Here is a 25,541-nt window from a genome sequence, read left to right as displayed (position 1 = left end):
TTCCACAGACACTCCTGCTCAAGATCCGTGTTCCTTGGCTTTTGCCCATCGTTCTGCACTGCAGCAGTGGATAGGCAAGACATCCACTGTCAAATGGTCCCAAAGATTACGCTTTGAATCTTTCAGGAGATCATGCACCATTTGATAAAGATCCAACAGCATCATTATAATACTAATTTCTCTTGGATTTTAGTTCATCACCCATCTCTTGCGATCGATTAATTTAAGAAAAATTCAACATCTATGATTCGTTGTTATCAATTACAAAGATGCAAAGATTTCTTTTCCATTACTCAAGATATTGGAAGAGAAGAAGAGATGCCCTCTTCCTATTTTAACGTACTGCCATCACATCCATCCATGGTAAACAAATGCTCTCGGTTGATACAAGTCAACGACAGCAGCAGTCGGGGCCGCATCTTTTGACTTTACTGACGGCGATCTCAAATCTATCTCATAGCCAGCTCACGCTCGCCCCACCACACTCGATAGGGTCAACATTTCCTCCGATTTTCTCAGTTTTTTTTTCGGTATACATTCTTGACGGATCACAATTCAACTCCTCCCTTGCTTTCTGATTGAGTAAAAAAAGGGGGAAAAAAAAGGAAAATTAACGGTAGGGCCAGTGATGGACGACGGAGTCAAGCGGCGACGGCGGCGGGCACGGTTTCCGGCACGGAGACGGCTGCTGAGGCGATAGGAGTGTGACGGTGCTCGCCTTCGTAGGTGACGATTAGCATCGAGGGATCGTCGGGTGCCCGCTCCACGTGCTTCCGGGCCGGGCAGCCGCGCAGCGTGCTGCACTTGTAGTAGCCTCTGAATAAGAATCGTGAGCAGAGTTAGATCGGATCACAGCCATTCGACGGAGATCGGAGGTTTGTTAGGGGTTGCGGAGGAGCTTACCGTGGGTAAGGTGAGCCCTTGATCGGCTTCTGCCCGTACTTGCGCCACGAGAACTCGTCCGGCGGGATGTCCGCCACCTTCGAGCTTATCGCCGGCACGCGTATCGTTCTCTTCACCCGCGATTTCCTGCTCAATAAACACACGATTAAAATTTAATTAGATTGGAGATCGAGGCGCAAGGATTTGCTCAAATTGTTGCATTTTTTTTTTACCTTCGCTTGGAGCAATGGCAGCGGCCGCCGGAAATGGCGTACTTTCCGTCGACTTGCTCTGAATGAGAGTGCCCGTTACCGTGCTCGTGGCAGAGCCGCTTGAGCGAAGAAGAGAGCGGCGGCTTCCCAGTAGAAAGAGAGGCGGTTGGCAGAGGGAGGATGAGGGAAGCGCCATCGAGCCGGCCCCGGCCTTTGGACACACTGCCGTCGCCGGTAACGGACGACACAAAAGAGGACGTCGCCGAGGACAACGGCGTCGGGATGCTGAAGCACGGCGCGGCTTGGTTTGCGGTCGCTTGCTCTGTGAAGTCGAGAGTCGACCTCTGGCGAGGGACTGCGTGCTGCAGCGGCTTGACTGCTCGAAGCGGCACGGGGGCGAGGGAGAGCGTCTTCCCCACCGCTGAGAGGAGGGACGACGGCTCTGCCGGTGGCTGCGGCGGCGCTGCCGCGGTTGGGCCGCGGCGGAAGCGCGCGTGGCCGGTGCGGTTGAGCATGGAGATGACTTTCTTAAACTTGGAAACGGCCACCTCAGTGATTTCCCTGCAGTCGACCTGCGGCTGCTTTTGCTGCGTCTGCTGACCGGAGAGTTGCCGGATGAGGTGCTCCATGGAGCGCAGCCCTGCCGTGGCCGCCTCCTGGATCGCCATCTGATCGTCCATCTTGTCGTAGCCCATCAGATCAACGCCCATGATTCTCCAACCAAGCCAAGCATCCAAGTGAAGAGACTAAGGAGGGCCAGCAGAGGGCTCCTTTATAGCAGCTTCACCACCTTAGCAGGAGAAAGACGAAGACCCGTTGAATACGAGTCAAAGCAACCTTTAAATCAAACGGTCCTGATCTCTCTACTTTTTCTCGTGATCGGATTTCAGCTCGAATCTAAACGCCGCATGGCTCGAATCTAAACGGCCAGATCTCTCTCGTCCTGAGCTAAGTTCTTTTTCGACGCGACTGTCGACCACCTTCTGTTTCACCACGATTGTGATTCGATGCTAAACTGCAAAAGTGCGAAGGTCACAAAACGAGTAAGCGTCGTGGATCATCGTCGAAAGTAACAAAAGGGGAAAAAAAATTTAAAGTGGACAGAGAGCAGCTGTAGCGTTGACTACGGTTTAGTGGCGAGATTGGCTTTTCATTAGATTATTAATGCGGCAGCGCCAATATTAATTGGATTCGGTGGAGGTGACATCGCATGTCGCAGTGGGTGTTGGAGGAGGGTGGACTTTTGTGGGCAAAGTAAAGGGCTGGAGCAGCTAGTCAGTGACTCAGTGGGTGTTTGCCGGTGGTTGCCCACCCATCACGAGCCCGAGGACGCTCCAGAAATCAAAAACTTTCCTTACCCAACAAAATCCTGCTAAAATTGTGGAGGCCCTTGGCTGGGTAGCGAGTGGGTAACTTTCGAGGGTGCTCGAGTTTTCATAAAAGACGAAAGCGCTGGCTTTGGCAGCTGTCAGTGTTGTTGACTCTGTAGATGCTGCCGCCGGTCGTTGGATCAGAGCTGACTTAATCTGACGGTCGATGGCTAAAGTTGGCTGTTCTAACATAGCACGTGATACGAGGGAGTGTCGGACATGTGAATAGAGATAGTGTTTCTAGTTGATGTACTTTTGATACGTGCTTACATCGCATCCGTCCAATCTATCATATTGGAGGTTGGGGATCACCGTCCGATTCCGGAGGCATAACATTGATTTTATGCCCAGCTTTTGCCCATTTAATTTGTCATAATTACCAAATGCCCGCCTTCACTCTTGTTATTCCGATCGCAGGCTCGCAGCTGTTTGCCTGGTTTCCTTTGCCTTTGAGAGCTATCTTTAGCTCTCTGATCCGTTGCTGCTTTGTTTCCTTGTCCGCTTCTTGAGCCATCCGAGAAGATCTGCGCCGTCGTGCTCCGCTTCTCTGCTTACCTCTTCACAGGACGATCGTTCGTTCGAGTTCGCTCGTGGTCGCCAATGTCGTACGTCGATCGAACATTCTCGATCTCGGATGAGGACGTCATGATGGAGGGCGCCTACGTCGTCCACCACCGCCCGCCCATAAAAGAGGTCGCCCTCTCCGTTTGCCTCCTTGTTTCAGGCGTTCTAGGCATCGCCTTCGGCATCCTCATGGCTGCCGATCGAGTCGGCGGAGACCGAACTCACGGTAATCCGGCTGAACTCATTCCCTCCCATAAACCCTAGTTCGGATTTCACTCACCCGGCGATACGCTGTCGATTCAGGTGTTTTCTTTGCCCTCCTCGGGTCGGTGCTGTTCATACCGGGGTTCTACTACTCGCGGATCGCCTACTACGCTTACAAGGGATACAAAGGTTTCTCATTTGCTAACATTCCTGCAGTATGAGGGTAACTTTGTTCTTTCTCCATGTGCTACTACGGATGTTTTATCTTCTGTACAAATCACTACTCATTCCGGGATAATGATTTCTCTTTCTTTGTTAATTACTTCGTCGTCGTTAATTCTTTGAGTAACTATATTGTTCATTTCCTCATGATTAATAAAAATCGAAGTTTCTTGTTAATTTTTTACTCTCATCGCTATCTAATTAAGTTTTACCAGTTGTGGCTTAATGGTTAATTTAAATTATGCTCTAGTGCATAATGAAATGCTCAAATTATCACACATACTGCTTAATACTTTTCCCATTCTATTTATGTATTTAATTGGGGCGGAACCTTCCATCCCAAAATGTCCATGTAGCATTGATGAGCGCAGAGCATTCCACCTTCAATATGTTCCTTCATGCCGGCCATAACACCCCCACATGCTAAGCTGAGATGGTAAGTGGATGACAGATTTGTCCAATGAGCAAAGAGTCGAATCTCGAGGTTGGAGGGACGTAAATTCTCGTACCCGGCATAACTCATCCTCCCATCCATCTTCTTAGTCACCATGATTTATGGTCCTAAGGAGGGCTAATGGGGCGTTGGGGGCGAGCGTATTTGCCTTCATGCCAGTTATAACTTATTAGTACATGCCTAGCTCCGGTATCATGTTGACTTTGGATGGGTCTCATTCTATCCCTAAAATGACTTGTCATTCAGGAGGGCAATCCTTAATATATGTACATATTTGCCTGCCAAACTCGTCTACGTGTGATGAGCATGAAGCAATGTAGCTTCAACACGATGCTATTAATTCATGGGTTTAACTACACATAGAGCATGTACAGAAGCTTCTCTTATTTCAACATTATATTCTTCCCCATAGAATGGGATTGGCATGTGAATATTTTGTCAGTTGATCGGATGGGTCTCTTCGGACCATCCAATCCAAGTTGTTAGTATTTGCACCTCAATACACCACAATTTAGGTCATCCCTATAAATCAAACAAACTGTGTTGAGGCCTAGAGCGAGAATAAATCCTATCTAAAACTTTGAACCTATGAGGTCATAAATACTAAGCATTCAGTATACTGTCCTTGATAGTGTCTCCAACAATTTGATTGAAATCTGAGAAATCCACAGAATGCCCATTATCTAGTCTAATACTATTGAATGAAAAAAAACTTATTTTCACTATCAATTAATAAATCATAAACAATGATAATTAAGATAACTCAAAATAACAATCATGATTCATATCATAGCTATAAATGGAGGTATCACAAATTACATAATTTTAAGATTTCAGAAAATTTTCTTAAATGCATAAATCAAAAGTTGCATAAGGCCATCTTATGAGCAGATAACAAAGTTCTCAATTGTATACAAGCGTAGATTAAATGAGAAGGTATTTAGTCTTTCATTTAATAAAATGTTCCATCCATCTTTAAGTATATAATATGATTTGTAGTCGTACTGGTTCTTTATTATGTCAGCTGTAAACAAAACTAGCCATATCTGATCTCTAGATCATCAACAACACCATGAAGGTTGATGACAATTACCTTTCTTAAGGTCAACAATATCATCCAATTAGAATTTAAGCCATGGTAATATCCTTAAATCTACACTCACAAAACTCTATATAGAATTTTGCTATTGTCACACAAGAACAATCATGCCATCTACGACCAATCAGCTTTTCGGGTTTGATCACAATCAACAGAACAAGATGTGCTCCAAAGACTGGAAGAATTTACCTCCAACCCTAAGTATGATGCATCTTCTATGTCGGTGAAAACTCTTCTACTGTTATTTCTTCATGGTGAGGCGGAGCTTATTTATATACTCCATGATGTGTCTATTATGTAAATATATTAATTACACTGTTTTAAATAAGAATGGGAGAAAAAAAGTAACACAATAATCTACATAAGAATGGGAGAAAATTCACAGTTGGTCTTGTCATTATGTTGAGGAGTGCATCTGCACGATTTCACTCTGCAATATCATATATCATGGTCCATTGGAATATGCCAAAGCTATGTAGCTAGGAATATCTGATCAATTAATTTATGTTTTATTTCATTAATTAGAGTTTCTTTGGTCTTCATTAACCACATGCACACTTCCAACTCTAATTGAATTAATTCGTCCAACAATTAGATTTGTTCAGCACCTTTGAATATGCTATCTTAGTCTATTTTCTCTCATTTTATTGTCATTGAATGTTTCACCTGATTGCTCCAAGAGATTGGATTTTTACAAGTGTATAAACTAGTCAATTGAATGAGAGAACTTAGAGATGTAGACAATAAGAAGCATGTGGGATCCATTTTTTGTTTCTTTTGTTGTTTGAAGTCCCCTTCCCTTTGAGCTTTTAAGTATATGGTCACAAATGAATGAATTAAAACCTGGCATATTCATTTTATTCCATCTTGTATCGGTTATGGAAATCTTGACTCACTGGATAAAACTAACACAGGGACAAGAGGAAGCATTTATGGCTTCGATTATCATAGGGATGAAAAAGGAAACAAATCTTATCAGATATATGTTTTTTTTACTGAGTTTCTTATTGTTTTATAAGATTTTCTCCTATTTTCGGATAAAATAATTCCAGTCGGATATGCAATTTTTTTGTTTGTTTGGTAACAAAAACAACAAATGCCATTATGATAGTCATAAAATAGTTGATGATATATTTCAATCTGATTCAATCTATTGCGAACATGTGCATTCACATCAATTTTGGAAGATGACAATAAGATTAAAAAAAATGAAATAATCGCTGGCTTGTAAGGGTGATACAAGACGGCAATATGATGTTAGAGTGAAGTGTTTGACTAAGAATGACGACGATAGCTTGATGTCAAATTTCAAAGCAATGACTGTTTGTCGCCCACCAATCTAGCATTTTTCTACGACAGAAATACCCAAGGCTGACGCGTATCACAAGTTGTCTTTTAATGTCTAGTCATCATCAACTCACTTCTTATGAAAATCAAGTAAGTAATGATCCGATAATCTAATAAATGTTACATCAGAGTGGCCGTATGATCTCTCACTTTTGCTTTCTTTAATCCTTAAAAAAACTTCCTTTCAATTTTCCGCACTAACTTTTGACATTGGAGTCGTTTACTCGAGTTCCAACAAAATTCAACGTATTTAATTTCATCCAAATGCAATGAATTATTTTCCTTTTGATAACAAAATTTTATCATCTGCTCTCGTTGATTCCTGTTTCCTACTCCACATCTGATTTCAGACAGCCCCCTTTAGTTCGTTTATCCCTTTCCCTTTATGGATGCCAGTACAGAAATCGACGGCTCCTCTGTCCTTACTCGGACAGGGTCCATTTTTAATTTCGACGACCAGAAATCTGCCACGTTTTGGTAAGCAAGTATCAATGGTGGTTCCCTAGAAGTTTTCGTCCGTAAAGAGCCCACGGCTTTGATCCCTCGATTTACTTTCCTTTGTCAGTTATGCGCAGAGCTCATCGGGAGGCGTCGCTGCCGGAGATGTGCCCCACCACGAAGAACAGCTCCGGCCCGGCCTCTGATCCCTCCTTCGATGACGGAGGAGAATCCCCTCGGGCTTCTCCGGCTGACTCGGATGGACTCCCTTACGATTGGCGGCGGGAGGCCATCGAAGGCGGTTCCCTTCGCCACGTTGATCTCCACACCGGCTCCAATGGGTGGGCCTCTCCTCCCGGAGATCTGTTCCACCTCCGCGGTCCTAACTATTTTAGCCGCCGCCAGAAAGTACCTTCCGGCGAGTGGCTCCTCAAACCTGCTGGCGTCGATTGGCTCCGCTCCGCCTCTCGCCTCGATGACGTCCTCGGTCGCCCGGACAATCGGGTAGCCTCCTCCCTTTGCCGCGCTCGTTCCCTCGGATACTCAGGCAAGGCCTTTCTATTTGCAGTCAATCTCCAGGTTCCCGGCCGGGAGTGTCACTCCGCTGTTTTTTATTTCGTTGCTGAGGATCCGATCCCGCCTGGCTCCCTCTTCTACCGCTTTGTCCACGGCGACGACGCCTTCCGGAACGCGAGGTTCAAGATCGTGAACCGGATCGTGAAGGGGCCGTGGATCGTGAAGGCTGCTGTGGGGAACTACGCCGCCTGCCTCCTGGGGAAGGCGCTCACCTGCAACTATCATCGCGGGGAGAACTACTTGGAGATTGACGTCGACATAGGGAGCTCCGCCATCGCTCACGCCATCCTCCACCTTGCCCTCGGTTACGTGACGGCGGTCACCATCGACATGGGATTCCTGGTCGAGGCGCAGGCGGAGGAGGAGCTTCCGGAGCGGCTTCTCGGGGCCGTTAGGGTGGCGCAGATGGAGATGAGTTCGGCAACGTATATTGAGACTCGACCTAGGGCGACTGAGGCAAGCAAGGGAGGATATCGGGGGCAGGCTAAGGTCAACCATCACCAGGATCAGAGCTCAGCTCCCGAGTCATCCAGGCTGGGAGATGGCAAGGGAGGCAAAGCTGAAGGTTGAGGTCGTTGATCCGCTCTTTCTTAGATGAAAAAGGTAAGATTTTTGGGTCTTCCCTTCTCTGCTACTTCTGGGAGAGGACTGGTTAAAAATTCGGTACTATCCTGTCTTCTTCTCCTTCTTGTTCAAGTACATTTTCTATTCATAATTGCATCCTCTCTTCAATGAGGGAAAAAGGAGCTCTCTATCAGGTGTCATTTCATCGACGGTAGAAAGTTACTGTTGCATTGAATATCGTCATTAAATTTTAGGTTTTTCCAGTGGATGCTTTGGTATCAGGTGCCTCTCTGATACCATTTTCTGTGTGGCATTTGTGCTCCCAAAGCGGTTTCCTGCATCAACCATTGATATTACTATGCCATTTGTTTACACCATTTAGGTTTGCATGGATTCATGTTGATTGAAACTCTCAAAAGAATCATTGTTGATATGGCGAATAAGGTAGGGTCCCCAAAGTTAGGGTCGAAGTCAAACAAGTTGGCAGGGCTAACACGGTCACGTGGTTCGGTTGAATAGGTCAGCCAATCGGACCTTCTGTCCGATCGGATCTCGAATCCCCCGGCTCGATGAAATCCCACGTTGTCTTAGTTCAATTCAGAACCGAGTCCTTTCATTGAATATACTAGACATACGATTGAGTGGATGTTGAGTCCTCAAATAGGTAGTCCTTCATATGGTCAACATTCCTTAATTGACTTGTACTTCTTGTTCAAGCGAATGCTGAGGCTTTAAAGAGGTCGAGTCCTTCATATGGTCAACATTCCTTAGCCGACCTGGACTCCTTGTCCGAATGGACGTCGAGTCCTCAAAGAGGCTGAGTACTTAAGATGACAATAGTCCTTAGCCGATCTGATCGAGAACGAGATCCGATCGGACGTTAGAGGGGACTCAATCAGCCTACTATCAAAGCATATTAGTGGTCCATTAGCTCAACGACCTAATATTTCTTTTTAATGTTTTGTGTAATTGTTGTTAGAGAATTAAGGGAATATGCCTTGAGCAATCTGTACTATGGAAGTTTCTTTCAAAACACAGAAATGGTGGGTTTATTTTAAAAAAGATTGTGTTGTGTCAGATTGTTTGGTCTTATTTTGGAAATGCATTAATATTCGTGTAGAGAGAAAGCAATAGTATATAAGGGGTTTGTTGGATTTTATCTCTATTATGTGGGTTTAATTATAATTTGTATATGTTAATACAAATTGAACCCGTTTAAGTGATCTAATTTAAAATTTTTGGGTTTTCGAGTTATTGGATACGGATCTTGTCACGTCCCGTGACCTAGGCACGTGACACTGGCGTTGCTTGCGAATATAAATACTCGAAAACAACAAGTCTCATAAAATGCATACCAAATCAGTAATAATATAATGAAAATATTGTCTTTACAATCTATAAGCGAAAGCGTACAAATAAAGATAAGATGAACTAAAAGGACGAATCACTTAGACATGACTTGATTACCAGTCCCAAAACATCTCTTGCTCCTCCTTCTCGACTTGTTCCTCGTCTTTATCTAGGGATGGGAGTAAGAGGGGTGAGTGCTTAGGAAAACACTCAGTAAGTGGGATCGATCGAACGTAGCACAACAGAATACAAAACATAGCAAGACATTCGGAATTCATGACAAAAACATATTTCATGAAACATGACGAAACATAACTTAATCGAAAACATATAGTTTTAACAAGACATTCAGAATTCATGATAGAAACATAACTTAATCAAAAACATAACAAGACATTCGGAATTCATGACAGAAACATAACTTAATCGAAAATATAGCACTGTTAATCATATTATTTTCCATGGTATTACTGATCAGTCTCATATATGTAATTTCTCTAAGGGGTTAGGCTATATATCGATTATTATTACCTACTGCATTAAGGTCATAACTTGTCATATCTTATTATGTTTTCGGAAATTCCCTTTACTGATGAGTCCCCTATATATAATTCCTCTAAGGGGTGAGGTCATATCTCGGTTATTATTACCCACCGCATCAGGGTCATAACTTGTCATATTTTATCATATTTTCGAAAATTCCCTTTACCATATCTAACTTGAGTCATAACAGTGCATCTTGGAATAAAAAGAAATGAATTTGCAATATAAATGATGAAATGTAAACATATTCTGTAGTTATACTCGAAACGAAAAGTCCACTTACTTGGTCAGAAATTTCTTCGGTTTTGGACAGAAATTTTATGAGATTTGAACTTGTACTTGTTGATCGAAACTTGGGAAGAAACTTGCACGAAATATGAATGAGGTTTGGACGAATTTCTGCAACACTTGGACAAGAAGTTTTTCAAAGGATTCAAGTGTGCCTTTGGAAGACAATGCCTTGGCTATTTATAGGCTAACTATGGCTAGATGAAGGGGTGGCCAAGGCATATGAAGAGATGGCTAGATGGAGGGTCATTCATTAAAATGCTAGGTGAAGAGTCATGGTTAGATGAATACTCATTCATTAAAAAGGCTAGGTAAAATGTCATGGCTAGATGAAGGGTCATGACTAGATGAGGGGTGATCAAGGCATATGAAGAGATGATTAGATGGAGGGTCATTCATTAAAAGGCTAGGTGAAAGGTCATCATACCATTATAACATAGCACATGAAACATAGGCATAGTTAGAACAAGTCCAAATTATATAAAAAGATTAGCACATGACTCATTATGTTATCATGATAAAACTAAAAGAAACATAGACATAAAATTTTAACATATGACATACTAAGTTATCTTGTTAGAAAGCAAGAAAAACATAGATATAACTAGAATAAAAATTTAAAACACATGTGACTCATTAAATTATCATAATGAAGAGCATAGAAGAAACATATGAGTAATTAGATTCAACATCCGAAATCCCTAAGATCCAAATCTACACATGACACAATGTAATCATACACTTGGGTTAAATTTTCTGGTATTAAGATTTCTAAGAGTCGAACCTAACTTAACCTTCAAAGGTATCTCCACTAGTGTCCATCATCATGTCCAAAATCGGGTATTCACAGATCTTATATGTGTAAAATCTATTACCTGCATTCATTATCATCTATGGACTGATAATGGATGTGCATTGTATAATGGATTGGTCCCAGAGGATTAGGGTACTTTTTGAGATATCTCTTCATTCATCATTGACGAAGAGGATTCAACGTCGTTAACCCTAACTTTTCCGGAAGATCAATCTTCTTCTCCTTTTTCTTCCGTTCGATTGTCAAATCGACGAGTTCTATATGAAGAATAATGATAATTTTGTTGCATTTAGATTTTTTATAATTACAATATTTCATAGTTAATTATTACGTTAAGTTTATGAATGAAACTAGATCCTTATTTGGGATGTTTTTTTTTTTTGAGTTCTTATTTGTTCTTGAGATTCATATTGTTAGGAGAAAATTCTAATTTCTATCCTTGGTAGTAGTGTCAAAAGTATGTTTCTTCTTATTTTTATGGTAATATAGTATAGATTTTTTTTAGATTTATTGTTTGTATATTATATTAAAATTTTCTAGTATAATATAATCGTATAAGAGAAAGTTAAGATAGTCATAACTGTTTTTTCATGATTTTTTTTTGTTTTTTTTAAACTACAAAAATCAAAAACACTGTTCGAACGTGAAAACGTTGAAACAATGTATAAAAAACAGGATCGTTTCAAAAAATTAAGATAGTTGATCCAGCGATAAGAATAGGGACCCTCGTCCTGGGGAGTCAATGTCACGTGGAAGTCAAAGGGTCAGGTGACCGATCGAAGAAGGATAGTCCGACCGGACGCCTTAGAAAAGGTTAGATCGATATGCCGACCGGAGAATGGTGGGCCGACCGCTCGGCCGGCCGACCGCTCGGCCGGCCGACCGGTGTCCAATTGATGGCAAAAGGCGCCCCGGCGGGAGTCGGGGTTCCGGCGCTCGTTGAACAGGATTGTAGGGCCGAGCGGATTGCACGCTCGGCCGAAGACATAAGATAGAATACTGCTAATAGTCTCCACATAGCACATTACCCAGAATCTCCCAAGTAGATCGCTATATATGACCGGCCGGACGTAAGGCGAGTGCTGGTCGGCCGGACGCTCGGCAGGGAGTAAGGAGAAAAGGACAAGGGACAACTTCTGACAGCGGGCATGCTCTATAATCCGGTCATATTCCAAATCTTACGACAAGGGGTTCCGCTGTCCCATCGAAGACATGCTTGGACTGTAGCAGTATGGTGTCAGGTAAACTTGTTGACAGACCCTTACTGGGGTATGGGCAAAGGACACGTGTTTGCCTAGGTATGTGTGCCTGAGCTCCTCCCCAGCTCTATATAAGGAGCTTTGCATTTCACCAGAGGTACGCGTTCTTTGATACTGGGAGCCATTTCTTCGTTGTTCGCTTACCTGACTTGAGCGTCGGAGGGTCGTCGCCGGGAACCTTTTCCCGGCGCGACTTCTGTGCAGGTTTACCGGAGGTCCGTGTGGACAGTCAGATCTACGTCAGTCGCTGGGAGAACGTCACGTGCCCAGCGTCCGTTGATTCAGCTTTCGGACAGGATCAATAGTCATAACTGTTTTTTCATTATTTTTTTTGTTTTTTTATTAAAACTACATAAACCGAAAACACTGTTCGAACGTGAAAACGTTGAAACAATGTATAAAAAAACAGGACTGTTTCAACGCGGTTGAAACCGTAAAAACAAAAAATAATAATAATTGTTTCAACATGAAACAGTGAAAAAAATTACATTAAATAATTTTTTTTAATGTATAAATAATTCATAGATTAAATAGTATTAAATAATACTATTTAATTATATAATTAAAGGTTTTAGTTTCTTAGGAAGGTTATATATATGATTATATAATTGTATACAGTAAAATTTTAAATTGATTATGATAATTTAATAAATTGATTGTCATATGATATCGATTGATTAATAAATTTAATTTAAAGTTATCAAGGTTGATTAAGTAATTTGTTCGGGTAAAATTTCTAGTATTTTCTTGAGTTTATGTACACAACGTGTTAGTACGTTGTAAGTTAAACTATCGTATCTACCTAAACAAAGACACTGTAGGTAGATTTAGTACATTTTATGTTGGTAGACGTATATCGTTAAAAGTAATTAGTCCCAAAAAATATTACTTTTATGCTAGATATATGGTCAGGATAGTCTACAACTAGAGAACAAAACTTTATTTTGTTTAGATATGCACAAAATATATTGGCCTAAAGGAAGACATATTACGTGAAAGATTAAAGTTATTATAAATTATGGACCAACATATAACTCATATAAATTATCATATTATTTGCACAATGCGTCGGTCCAAAGGTACATTGTGTGACTAATTAAAGTTTGAGTTATATCAGAATGTATTGCTAACAACTAATGTATCGATCCAAAGCAAGACATATTATGTTATACTTGGTATCTCAAAAAAGAGCTCATTTATATGCATTTAAATTTTATTTTATTTGCATAATTTTATTTTATTTATACGTTCTTGGCTTTAATTAAATCGTGAGCTTAAATAAATTTTTCTCTTTAAATTTCAGTGCAATTTGTAACTGCAAGTATTAATAACATTCCAACTTTAACTAGTTCAAATTTTACTGAATGGAAAGAATACATGATCGTAGTTTTAGACTGCATTAACTTAGACTATGTATTAAGTAATGATCGTCTCACACCTTTGACCAGTGCTAGTACTATAGAGCAAAGAACTGAATTTTAGTTGTGGGAGAAATCAAATTGCATGTGTCTAAGTATCATAAGACTTTCTATACTAGCATCAATAAAGAGTTCAATAACAAGGGGAAGAGATGTTAGGAGTTTTCTGGACCAATTGGCAGACCGATTCATCTTAAATGAAAAGGTTAAGACTATTATACTTCTTACAAAGTTGGTAACCATGCGGTATAGTGGTAAAGGAAATATAAGACAATACATTATGGAGATATCCAATATAGCGACAAGTTTGAAAGCACTAAAATTCGATATGTCTGAGGGTATGTTAGTGCATTTCGTCTTGATGTCTCTGCTTGTACAGTTCACTCCTTTTAAGATATCATATAATACTCAAAAGGAAAAGTGAACATTGAATGAGCTCATTGTTCAATGCGTGCAAGAGGAGGGGAGACTAAAAATTAAAACATCTGAGAATGCTCACTTAGCATCTGATTCTCAAAGTGCGAGCAAGAAGCAAAAGAAATCCATAACAAAGGAAAAAGAAAACAAACTGCAGATTCTGTAGGCAATGTCTATAAGGATCACAAGAAGTAGGATAAGGACTCAGTTTATTTCTTTTGCAAGAAGAAAGGTTATATGAAGAAATACTGCCTCAAGTACGTCAACTGGTGTGTAAAGAAAGGTAAACTTTTCAATTTGTTAGTTTAGAAGTCAATTTAGTTATTGTATCCACTAACACTTGGTGGATAGATACCGATGATACTACTCACATAAGTGTCTCTATGTAGGATTGTCATAGGAACTGACTTCCGCTTGATGGTGAAAGATGTTGGTGCAATCGACCTAGGTTTGATCGTATGATCATGATTTTGATGTGTGTGTCAAAGAGTTTAAGTTAGGCTTTCATATGTGTTTGAGTCTTGCAGGACTTGGTAAAACACATGAGGAGCTTGGTGCGACCAAGTTTGGGAAGCTCATCCTAGGGCTCGGATCTTTGAGTTAGTGAAGGATGGTGGAAGATATCCGAGGGAACGCTGGACGAGCAGCAACGGAGTGAAGCTGAGGGAAGCGGACTTCAAGGCAGCGCAAAGGGTGCATGGAAAGGAGCCGTGGGCTCGGATGCATCTGAGGGATGAAGACCGAGGAAGAGGGCTTCAAAGGAGATTCCGGAAAGGATGAGTGTGTGTGAATGTAATGGACCAGTCGATTGATCCAATTTCACATAAAGCATAGAAAGGTTCTATGCTCGTCGGCTACGGGGACTAGTCGACTGGTTCTAGGACTAGTCGACTGGTATATGACCGTTGGCAGACAATGAGTTCTGCAAAGAGCAGTTGGCTGTGTCTAACGGCTACATCAGTCGACTAGTGCATGGACCAATTGATTAATGTCGGGTTGAGTTGATATGATGATCAACTCTATCCTCTTATTGATAGGTAGTTTTGGGGCATGAAGGAGGTTACTCATGCTTGTTGAATAATTCCTAAGTCTTTGCCCAAAGCTTCCAAGTCTTCTTTTCCTCTCCAAACCTAAGTTTCATCTTGTAAAGAGGAAGAGACCTTTGTGAGAGGTTTGCTCGACCGAGAAGGAATAAGATCTAGCCGGAGATTGCCGGAGACTAATCCATCGAAAGATTAAGGGTTCATCCACCTCAAGGACACGCCATGAAGTAAGAGCAAGCAATCTCCGAACCACGTAAAGGAATCGTGTTAGCCTTTGTGTTCTTACTTATTGCTTTCATTGTTTTAGTTTTATTCCCGCTTGCACAAACTAACCGTGTAGAGAAGAAATCGAATTGGGGGTGACCTAGTTATCCAACTCTCCTTTCTATCCGGTCATCGATCACATACAAAAGATACATCTATACAGGAAATGAAAAGAAGACTAAAGTTGAGTTGATTGGTGTTTTTAGTCTTTATTTAGGAACCAATGTCTTTTTGGATTTAAAAAATAGATTTATTGTATCATCTTTTCGACGGAATTTAATTTTAATTTCTTGTTTAGACAAATTAGGTTATTCTTGTTGATTTAGAAATGGAATTTTCAGTATTTTATTTAATTCAGTGTTAGTTGACAATGATTCCTTAGTTGATAAGTTTTATAAATTGAACACTTTTACTCTACGATTGATAATGTAATAATGCATAGTATAGGTACGAAACATAAATTGTTAGACGAGAATTCTTCCATGTTGTGACATAAGCGTTTAGGACATATATCTAAACAACGTCTAGAAATATTAATGTCACATAGAATTCTCGATTCCCTTGGCATGTCAGACTTTGATGTCTGGATAGAGTGTATTAAGGGGAAGATCACTAACAAAAGGAATAAAGGGTCTAGTCGTTGTAGTGAAATTTTGGAGCTAATACATATGGACATTTTGAACATTTCATAAGGCATCTTGGAATATACACACAAATTTTATTAGCTTCATAGGCGACTATTGCAGATTTGGCTATCTATACGTTATTTATGAGAACTTACAATCTTTAGACATGTTCAAAATTTTTAAAGTCGAAACTGAACTTCAACTAGGTAAAAAAATTAAAGTCGTCTAATCCGATCGTGGAGGTGAATATTACGGTCGATATGATAGATCGGGTGAACAATGTCTAGAACCTTTTGTGAATTACCTTGCCGAGTGTGGGATTATACCTTAGTATACCATGCCTAGCACTCCCAATTAGAATGGTGTAGCTGAACATCGCAATCGTACCATAAAAGACTTGGTAAGAAGTATGACGACTTTCACTTATCTACTAGAATCTTTGTGGGGTGAAGCATTTAAAACTGCAGTTTGCCTACTCAATAGAGTTTCTAGTAAGGCAGTAACTAAAATTCCATTCAAAATATGGACCAATAGAAAGCTTAGCATTAGACATTTACACGTCTGAGATTGTCCAGCTGAATCTAGGCCTTACAAGCCTAATGAAAGGAAACTGGACTCAAGAACGATTAGTTGTAATTTTGTAGGTTGGTCTAAGAAGTTAAGAAGGTATAAATTTTATGATCCCTCTAGTAGATCCTTCTTCGAAACGGGAAATGCCAAGTTTATTGAGGACAGTGGGAGTGATAAAGTCAAGAAAGTATCTTTTGAGGAATGCGTTGGCAATCCTCCTGTGTCGTTACTGTTAGAGTGTATACTAAAAGCCTAGCTTTTGGTATAAACATTTATCTAGAAATAAGAATCACATTGGTCAAATGACTACATTTATGATAAATGTAGTTGTTCAATTAATTTATATTGTAGATAACATGGTGTGTGGTGTCACACACAGAGGATCATGTTATCAGTACCTTATAAATTATAAATAGTAGCTCACGACCATAATGGAAAGGAACAAACCATTGGAAGGTCGTAGTGTAATTAGGTATTAATTTATCTTAACTATATAATTACACTAGTACACTTAGAGTGTATTGAGTAGGACCATTAGAGGTCGTTTCTTTTATACTGACTTTATAAAGAAACAAAGACCTCAGTTATTATGGAAGTGTGTGCTCTTAATCCTAATATAATAACAAGCACATATATTTGATATTTATTTCTTTAATTTATCAATGGGTGAGATTTAGTTCGATGAATCAATAAGCCCAATAAGTTGGGAAATGATATCACTTATAGTGTGTATTGTTGATTATAGAAGGAAACTGTGTCCTAGTGATCTAGGTTGAGAATGTCCTCAAGAGGAGCTCATAAGGATTGTCATGTTAAATCCTGCAGGTGGACTTAGTCCGACATGACGATGAAGTTGAGTGGTACTACTCTTGGAGCTAGATATTAATTAAGTGAGTTGTCAGTAACTTACTTAATTAGTGGACATTTGTTATCTTAAACACAGGGAGACTAACACACTCATAATAAGAAGGAGCCCAAAATATAATTTGGGATTGGTGCGGTAGTTCAATAATAGTTCTTTAGTGGAATGAATTATTATTGATGAAATTAAGTTGTGTGTTCGGGGCGAACACGGGATGCTTATTTTCATCGGGAGACCAAAACCAATTCCTCCTCTCAGTCCCTATCGTAGCCTCTAGTATATAGAGATTTATACCCACCGCATACCCACCTTCTTACTCATCCAATGGGGCCGGCCAAGCTAGCTTGGAACCCAAGCTAGGGCCGGCCAAGACAAAGTGGATGAGCCATGTAGGTGGCCGGCCAAAGCTTGGGTCCCAAGCTTAGGTGGCCGACCACTAGAATATTAAAAAATATTTTTATTAAAATTATTTCTTATGTGGATATCATGATTTTAAAAGAGAGTTTAAAAATTAAAAATTTCCTTGTATAGTTTTCTACAAAAGATTAAGAGAAGAGATTAATCTCTTTCCTTATTTGTAGTTTAAAAGGATGGTTTTAATTTTTGGTAAAAACTTTCCTTATTTGTAAATCATCTACATGTTTAAAAGAGAGTTTAAAATTTGAAATCTTTCCTTATTTGTTGATTAAAGGAGGGTTTTAAATTTTAAGAAAACTTTCCTTTTTAACCATGTTCATGATTTAAAAGAAAGTTTAAAAATTAATAATTCTCTTTTATTAGTTTCTACAAAAGATTGAGAAAAGATTTGATATCTTTCCTTATTTGTAGATTATAAGAGATTTTAATTTTTAGAGATAACTTTCTTTTTATCCACATGTTTAAAAGAAAGATTTTAATTTATTAAATTTCCTTTTTATAAACCAATCATGAAGGGATTAAATTATTGGAGAAATTTTATAAATTTCTAGAGACAAATTAGGAAGTTTTAATTAATTAAAACTCTCCTTGTTTGTAGCTTTTATGTGGACCAAATAAAATTGAGAAAGAAAATTATTTTAATTAAATAATTTTTCCTTTTCAATGGAAAAAGAATTAAGGAAATTTTTATTAAATTTTCCTTATTTGCCAGGATCAAGGATTATAAAAGAGGGGGTAGAGGAGGCTTCAAAGCTAATGACTCTATTCTATTTTTCTCCCTCTTTTCCTTGGTGGTGTGGCCGACCCTATTTCTCTCCTCTCCTCTTGTTGGCCGAAACTTATCTCTTGGTGGAGCTTTTGTTAGTGGCCGGATCAAGGAAGGAGAAGAAGGAGAGAAAGCAAGCCTCGTTTCTAGCATCTCTTGGAGCATGGTGGTGGTGGCCGAACCTCTTCATCCTAGAAGATGTTTTGATGGCCGAAACTTGCAAGGAAGAAGAAGGTGATTGGTGGTTTCTCATCTCGGAAGAACGTTGCCCACACAACGTCCGAGGTTAGAAGAGGAATACGGTAGAAGATCAAGAGGTCTTTCTAGAAGGTATAACTAGTAATTTTTCCTTTCCGCATCATGCTAGTTATTTATGGAAATAATACCAAATACAAGAGGCTTACGATTCTAGTATTTCGAATATGTTTTTCGATGATGTGTTCTTTTGTTTTATTTTTCCTTGTGATTTGATTGTTCTTTTCGGTTAACCTAAAGTTATTTTAGGAAATTAAATATTAGCTTTCCATAAAAGGTTTTGTCTAGTCGGTGGTGGTTGCTCCCATATCCAAGAACGCCATGTGCCTCGCCACGTCAGTACTGGGAACCAATTATGGAAATTAATATTTAATGGAATTAATAACTTAAGGTGATTTGGGTCGAACGTGTTAAGTTCCGCAGGAAATCCAAGTCAAAACCTAAAAGAACAAATAGATTAAGTTTTGGATCAAACGTATTAAGTTCCGCAGGCGATCCAAAATTTAATTTAAAAGAACACATGGTAGCTAGGAAAAGGTTCAGACCATTGTACAAAATTTTTGTACAGTGGAACCTCTAGGTTTTCCAAGTAGCAACCAATAGTTACTAGTTCGATCAGTAGCGGTGTGGTTACTATATCGTATATTATGTTGATCCCTTGCGGTCGACAAGAGAGGGTGAATTGCTATATATATATATATATATATATATATATATATATATATATATATATATATCTTAATCTTATAGTTTGATTAAGACAAACACTTATACAAAAGAATTAAAAAACTAATTAATTAAATAGAGAGACACTGAAAGATTTACTTGGTTTACAATCAGTGGATTGCTAACGTAAGGTGATTAAAGCTCACTAAAAATCTCCTTTGGGTGTAACATTTTACAACGTTGACAGCTCACAAAAAAAAAGTAGTAGAACAGAAAGAAAACTGTTTACATGTGATATCCATAACTATTGGGATTATGACTGTATTTATAGCCCTGATCCAGGCGCCTAGAAGGGTTCCGGGCGCTTGGGCATGGATAAACTTTATCCACATCGCAATGGGTCTAGATAAACTCTCTGGTCTAGGCACTTGGATCAGCTCCAGGCGCTTGGATAAGCTCCGGGCGCTTAGACATTTATGAATCTTATCCGCATAGTCAAGCAGGTTGAGGCGCCCTCGGGGGGATCCGATTACACAGACCATGTTCGAGTGCTTGGATGGTCCGGGCGCTCGAACTACAGTCAACTTTGAGTTGACTTTTAGTATGTGTCTTCTGCTTCGGCTCCGCTCACTTGGGTGATTTCGGTCATCCGGAATTGGGTTCACTCGAACCTATTTTTCTGCCTTCCTAAGCAGTCTTCTGCTTTGATTTCTCGTCCCTCGGAAACATCGCGCGCTCCCTTCTCATCCGTCAACGTACTCTTTCGTAGCACCTTATCCCTTGGACGCACAAAGTCTGTCGGCTTTTTCCTGTGCCATCCTTCTATCTAGTTGCGTCTTTCGCTCGACTTCATGTGCTCCGAAGTTCCTACATATTTAGACACAAGGCATCAAAAGACAACATGACATAATTTGACTCGGTTGATCACATCAAAACTATCACAGGGTACTTACACATTATGAGGATTATACATCCAGTGAGCGTAGTGAATCAAGATATTTCTATGACATCTCTAATGCAATTAGAGGAGTCTACTACTGAAATTGAAGTATTGTCTCATATTGATGAGCAAATACATCAAACACCTCAAATGCGAGTGTCTTTAAGACTATCCATAAGAGAACGGAGAACCATAAATTTTCGTGATTATGTTTATATCCAAGAGCATGATTTTGACATAGGGTTTAAAAGTGATCCTATATCTTTCCAAGAAGTCAAACAATACTCTAACCCTGAAAGGTGGATTAATGTCATGCAAGAAGAGTTGAAGTCTATGATAAACAATGACGTTTGAGAATTTATCAAATTATATGAAGGTAAGAAGTTCGTTGGTTGTAAATGGATGTTTAAAATCAAGCAAGATTTAATGTGAAATGTCGAAAAGTATAAGGCTCGTCTTGTTGTCAAGGGATTCACTCAAAAAGAAGACATTGATTATAAGGAGACTTTCTCGCCTGTGTCGACAAAAGACTCCCTTAGGATAATCATGACACTTGTAGCTCATTATGATTTGAAGTTACATTAAATGGATATAAAGACTGCATTTCTTTATGGAGACATAGAGTAGTCTATATATATAGTGCAATGAGAGAACTTTAATTTTAAGGACTCAAAGCATTTAGTATGTAGATTAAAGAAGTCATTTATGGTTTAAAGCAGACATCCCGTCAGTGGTATCGGAAATTTGATCAAGTGGTTAGCTCATTTGGATTTAAGGATAACTCTGTTGATTAGTGCATATATGTTAAGTTCAGTGGGAGCATGTTTGTTATAATTATTTTGTACATAGACGATATATTACTTGCAAACAATAATAAGGGTTTGTTGTATGAAATCAAGTCATTTTTATCTGGTAGTTTTGAAATGAAAGATCTTGGTAAAACATCATTTGTTTTAGGCATACAGATCTGTCGTGATCGTTCAAGAGGAATTATTGGACTTTCACAACCGACCTATATTGAAAATGTGCTTATAAGGTATGGTATATAAAACTGTACACCTGGTGACATACCTATGTCCAGAGGTGACAAGGTCAGCATGCAGTAGTGTCCACGTCTTAGACTTGAAATAAAGGAGATGGAACAATTCCCATATGCATTAGCAATGGGAAGTCTCATGTATGCACAAGTTTATATTCGACCAGTATAACATTTATAGTAGGGATGTTAAGCAGATATGTTAGTAACCCAAGACAATTACACTGGAAAGTGGTTAAGAGAGTGATGTGATATTTGTAAAGAACTAAAGGACATATGCTCATGTATCGGAGATCAGTGTAGGACCGTTGGGCCGGCTGGAAGGGGGGTTGTTGGATATCCTGTAAAGACAAAAGACAAACAACCCTTCTCGAAACTTTAAGCTAACACTTGCATAAATAATAAGCAGAAAGTAAATAGAACATTAAAAAGAACGAGACACAGAGATTTACTTGGTTACAACCGATGTGGTTGTTAATCCAAGGAAGATTAAGCACTAAAACTCCTTCAGGCAGAGAAGCCTCTTACAACTTTGAAGCGCAGAAACAGAAGCTTAACTACAACTAAAACGTACAAGTGTTTGGAAATGAAATGCTCGTGATTGTTGAAAAGCTTCTGGATCAAGGCTATATTTATAGCCTTGGTCGAGGCGCCTGGAAGGGTTTCGGGCGCCCTGAGGGGATAAAACTTTATCCCCCAACGTTCAGAACGTGAATGACGCGTTCTGGTCAACAATACTGGTCCGGGCGCCCCGGGCTGCTCCGGGCGCCCCAGAGCCCAAAGTCAACAGATGTTGACATTTTCGTCCGGGACCTCTTCTCTGGTTCAGTCCCGCCTCGGTCTGGTTCTTCTCCTCCGGATCCGCTCGCTTTGGTGATCTCTGCCATCCGGAAAAGGGCTCACCCGAACCCAACTTCCAGTCTTCTCGAGCAGCCTTCCGCTCCGGCTTCTCGTCCCTCGGAATCGCTGCGTGTTTCCTTCTCGTCCACCAGCATACTCATCCGCAGTCTTCGTCCCTCGGTCGCACCCCGTGTCGACCTTCTCGCTAGCTGCGTCTCTTGCTCCCCGAGCAATCTTCCGCTCGGGCTTTCGTCCTTCGGAACCATCGCACGCTTCCTTCTCATCCACCGGGGTACTCTTCCGCAGCACCTCGTCTCTCGGACGCACCGCTTGCCGTCCTTCTCGCTAGCTGAGTCTTCCGCTCGAGTACCTGTACTCCTAAGCTCCTGCACATTTAGACACAAGGTTAAAACAACACAGGACCTAACTTAACTTGTTGATCACACCAAAACAACCTTGGAGTTCCAACAATCTCCCCCTTTTTGATGTGATCAACCCAAGTTAAGCTAGGGACAAAAATAGATATAAAAATTAAACATTTTAATATTGTAATCATGTGCAACAAGATAGAAAAAATTAAATTCCATTTTTAATTTTTCAATTTCTACCTCCCCTACACTTATACTTTTTCTTCTCCCCCCTTTGATCACATAAAAAATTGGGGTTGCAAGAAAAATATAAGGTTTGACACTTAGAAACTTTATAAAGATCTATTTAACTGATTTTCTGGACAATATTTCTAAGTCAAAAAAAAATTCTAAAAAAAATTTCTAAGTCATTAAGAACTTTTAGAAAATTTTGTAATAATTTTCACAAAAGCAATCTCAAAATATCAAAGAAAATTTCTAAGTTAAAAATAACTTTTGGAAAATTTCTAAGTTTTCGTCATGAAAATTAAGAATTTTCTTAGTAGAAAACTTTATGCATAAAATTTTTTTTTGAACATGTAGAAATAATAAAAAAAATCTATGTATTTATTTTTAATTTTATTTCATCTTTTTTTTATGCTTTTATCAGAAGGTTTTAAATTTCCATTTTAACTTATTACAATTTTTCAATTTTGAAATAAGAAAAATTGAACATGCGAAGAATTGTATCATGTTAATATCTGTTAATAGTTTGTCGAGATACTTTAATCGGCAGACTATTTCGTTCAACTTTAAAGCAACAAATATTAAACATGCAAGAAATTGTATTGACAAAATAATTGGTAAAAATTCGTTTGACAATTTTTCTAATTTGCAAGATTCATTCGACAAAATATTTTATAACTTGCAAAAATCTTTTGGCAATATTTCTGTTTTGAAAAATTATTTTGACAAAATAATTTGTAATTCACAAGAATCTTTCGTCAAAACTTTTTGTAATTCGAGAAACTCTTTCGATAATATTTCTAGTTTGCAAGAATCTTTCGTCAAAACATTTTGTAATTCGAAAAATTCTTTCGATAATATTGGTAAACCGAAAAACTTTTTCGATGATTGAATTTTTTATTCGCAAAAATTTTCAGACAACTTTTCAATTGATTGTGCCAATTGTTCAGAAAGTCATACCTGACTTACCTTTTCGGCAGTTGATTCTCCCCCTGTCGAGTTGCTTTCTTCCGAAGTCACTCCCTCTTCAATGATGCTCGTCTGGGATGAGCTTTCTGTGGCTTCGGGATGGAATTCGGTTGTTGGGGCTGTTGCAGTACTTACCTCGGTTTCGGACTCTTCAGATGGCGGATCGGTGTTGGATTCATCCTCGACTTCAGCTGGTTCATCGTGGAGCTTCAAGAACTTTTCCCAAAGTTCTTTTACACTTTTGTATTCACCGATTCTGTTGAGATCTTCATTTGGTATTACGGTTAGAAGATGAAATTCTGCCCGTCCGTTTGCCATCGATTCGTTACGTTGTTTGTTGGTCCAGAGGCATAAATCAATTTCTTCTCCATTCGCGTTCTTCGAGTCTTCATAATCAAATTTCATTATTGAAAAAATACCAGAATCAGAGTTTAGATATACCTCCATTTGTTTCTTCCATGAAGAAAAACTCCCCCTCGAATGCTGGTGGATATTCGCTAGCTCCGACCATCGTTTTGTTGCTTCAAACGGCGGTTAGTCCTTCTGAGGCGTCTCGACTCTAATACCACTTGTAGGACCGTTGGACCGACTGGAAGGGGGGTTGTTGGATATCTTGTAAAGACAAAAGGCAAACAATCCTTCTCGAAATCTTTAAGCCAACACTTGCATAAATAATAAGCAGAAAGTAAATAGAACATTAAAAAGAACTAGGCACAGGGATTTACTTGGTTACAATCGATATGGTTGTTAATTCAAGGAAGATTAAGCACTAAAACTCCTTTAGGCGGAGAAACCTCTTACAACGTTGAAGCACAGAAACAGAAGCTTAACTACAACTAAAGCGTATAAGTGTTTGGAAATGAAATGCTCGTGATTGTTGAAAAGCTTCTGGACCAAGGCTATATTTATGGCCTTGGTCGGGGTGCTTGGAAGGGTTCCGGGCGCCCTGGGGGGATAAAACTTTATCCCCCAACGTTCAGAACGCGAATGACGCGTTCTGGTCAACAATACTGGTCCGGGAGCCCGGAGCCATTCCGGGCGCCCCGGAGCCCAAAGTCAACAGATGTTGACTTTTTCGTCCGGGACCTCTTCTCTGGTTCAGTCCCGCCTCGGTCCGGTTCTTCTCCTCCGGATCCGCTCGCTTGGGTGATCTCTGCCATTCGGAAAAGGGCTCACCCGAACCCAACTTTCGGTCTTCTCGAGCAGCCTTCCGCTCCGGCTTCTCGTCCCTCGGAATCGCTGCATGTTTCCTTCTCGTCCACCAGCGTACTCATCCGCAGGCTTCGTCCCTCGGTCGCACCCCGTGCCGACCTTCTCGCTAGCTGCGTCTCTTGCTCCCCGAGCAATCTTCCGCTTCGGCTTTCGTCCCTCGGAACCACCGCACGCTTCCTTCTCATCCACCGGGGTACTCTTCCGCAGCACCTCGTCCCTCGGACGCACCACGTGCCGTCCTTCTCGCTAGCTGCGTCTTCCGCTCGAGTACCTATGCTCCTAAGCTCCTGCACACTTAGACACAAGGTTAAAATAACACAGGACCTAACTTAACTTGTTGATCACACCAAAACAACCTTGGGGTTCCAACAATCAGATCATCTGGAGGTGATTGGATATTCAGACTCCGATTTTGCTAGATGCTTGGCTAGTAGTAGGTCCACTTCAGGCTATGTTTTCAT

General features: G+C 40.1%; 3 protein-coding genes across 7 annotated transcripts; 2 read left to right on the top strand and 1 right to left on the bottom strand.

Moving 5' to 3' along the window:
* Positions 1–222: 222 nt before the first annotated feature.
* LOC121981688 (WRKY transcription factor WRKY51-like) lies at positions 223–1,849 on the bottom strand. The gene is made up of 3 exons (XM_042534337.1): positions 1,116–1,849; positions 904–1,029; positions 223–816 (listed from the first exon to the last, which is right to left on the bottom strand). Exons 1-3 carry the CDS (start codon positions 1,802–1,804, stop codon positions 642–644), a joined length of 990 nt encoding a protein of 329 aa, XP_042390271.1. The 5' UTR covers positions 1,805–1,849; the 3' UTR covers positions 223–641.
* Positions 1,850–1,996: 147 nt separating this feature from the next.
* LOC121981689 (transmembrane protein 230-like) lies at positions 1,997–6,947 on the top strand. 5 transcript variants are annotated; one of them, XR_006111909.1, is made up of 4 exons: positions 1,997–3,254; positions 3,332–3,455; positions 6,756–6,831; positions 6,920–6,947. XR_006111909.1 is itself a non-coding variant. In XM_042534340.1 (3 exons), the coding sequence occupies exons 1-2, from the start codon at positions 3,065–3,067 to the stop codon at positions 3,451–3,453; spliced, it is 312 nt and encodes a 103-aa protein (XP_042390274.1). In that variant the 5' UTR covers positions 1,997–3,064; the 3' UTR covers positions 3,454–3,455; positions 6,705–6,831. The 5 variants fall into 5 exon arrangements, 4 of the variants coding, with proteins under 4 accessions (XP_042390274.1, XP_042390275.1, XP_042390273.1 ...); XM_042534340.1 differs by lacking the exon at positions 6,920–6,947 and having other exon boundaries at positions 6,705–6,831; XM_042534341.1 differs by lacking the exon at positions 6,920–6,947 and having other exon boundaries at positions 6,751–6,769.
* On the top strand, positions 6,922–8,122 carry LOC121981687 (protein ENHANCED DISEASE RESISTANCE 2-like). The gene has a single exon (XM_042534336.1). It carries the CDS (start codon positions 6,922–6,924, stop codon positions 7,936–7,938), a length of 1,017 nt encoding a protein of 338 aa, XP_042390270.1. The 3' UTR covers positions 7,939–8,122.
* The last annotated feature ends 17,419 nt before the right edge of the window (positions 8,123–25,541 follow it).

This window comes from Zingiber officinale, chromosome 5A (assembly GCF_018446385.1).
Source record: "Zingiber officinale cultivar Zhangliang chromosome 5A, Zo_v1.1, whole genome shotgun sequence".
NCBI classification, from domain to species: domain Eukaryota; kingdom Viridiplantae; phylum Streptophyta; class Magnoliopsida; order Zingiberales; family Zingiberaceae; genus Zingiber; species Zingiber officinale.
This window is presented reverse-complemented; position numbering and strand designations above follow the sequence as displayed.

Bases quoted from the DNA above. Each gene is read 5' to 3' on its own strand.
- LOC121981688 (XM_042534337.1), bottom strand. From the start codon at position 1,804: ATGGGCGTTGATCTGATGGGCTACGACAAGATGGACGATCAGATGGCG. The intron at 1,030-1,115 runs GTAAAAAAAAAA...TTTATTGAGCAG, and splicing joins TGCCATTGCTCCAAGCGAAG to GAAATCGCGGGTGAAGAGAA. The intron at 817-903 runs GTAAGCTCCTCC...ATTCTTATTCAG, and splicing joins AAGGGCTCACCTTACCCACG to AGGCTACTACAAGTGCAGCA.
- LOC121981689 (XM_042534340.1), top strand. From the start codon at position 3,065: ATGTCGTACGTCGATCGAACATTCTCGATCTCGGATGAGGACGTCATG. The intron at 3,255-3,331 runs GTAATCCGGCTG...CTGTCGATTCAG, and splicing joins CGGCGGAGACCGAACTCACG to GTGTTTTCTTTGCCCTCCTC.
- LOC121981687 (XM_042534336.1), top strand. From the start codon at position 6,922: ATGCGCAGAGCTCATCGGGAGGCGTCGCTGCCGGAGATGTGCCCCACC.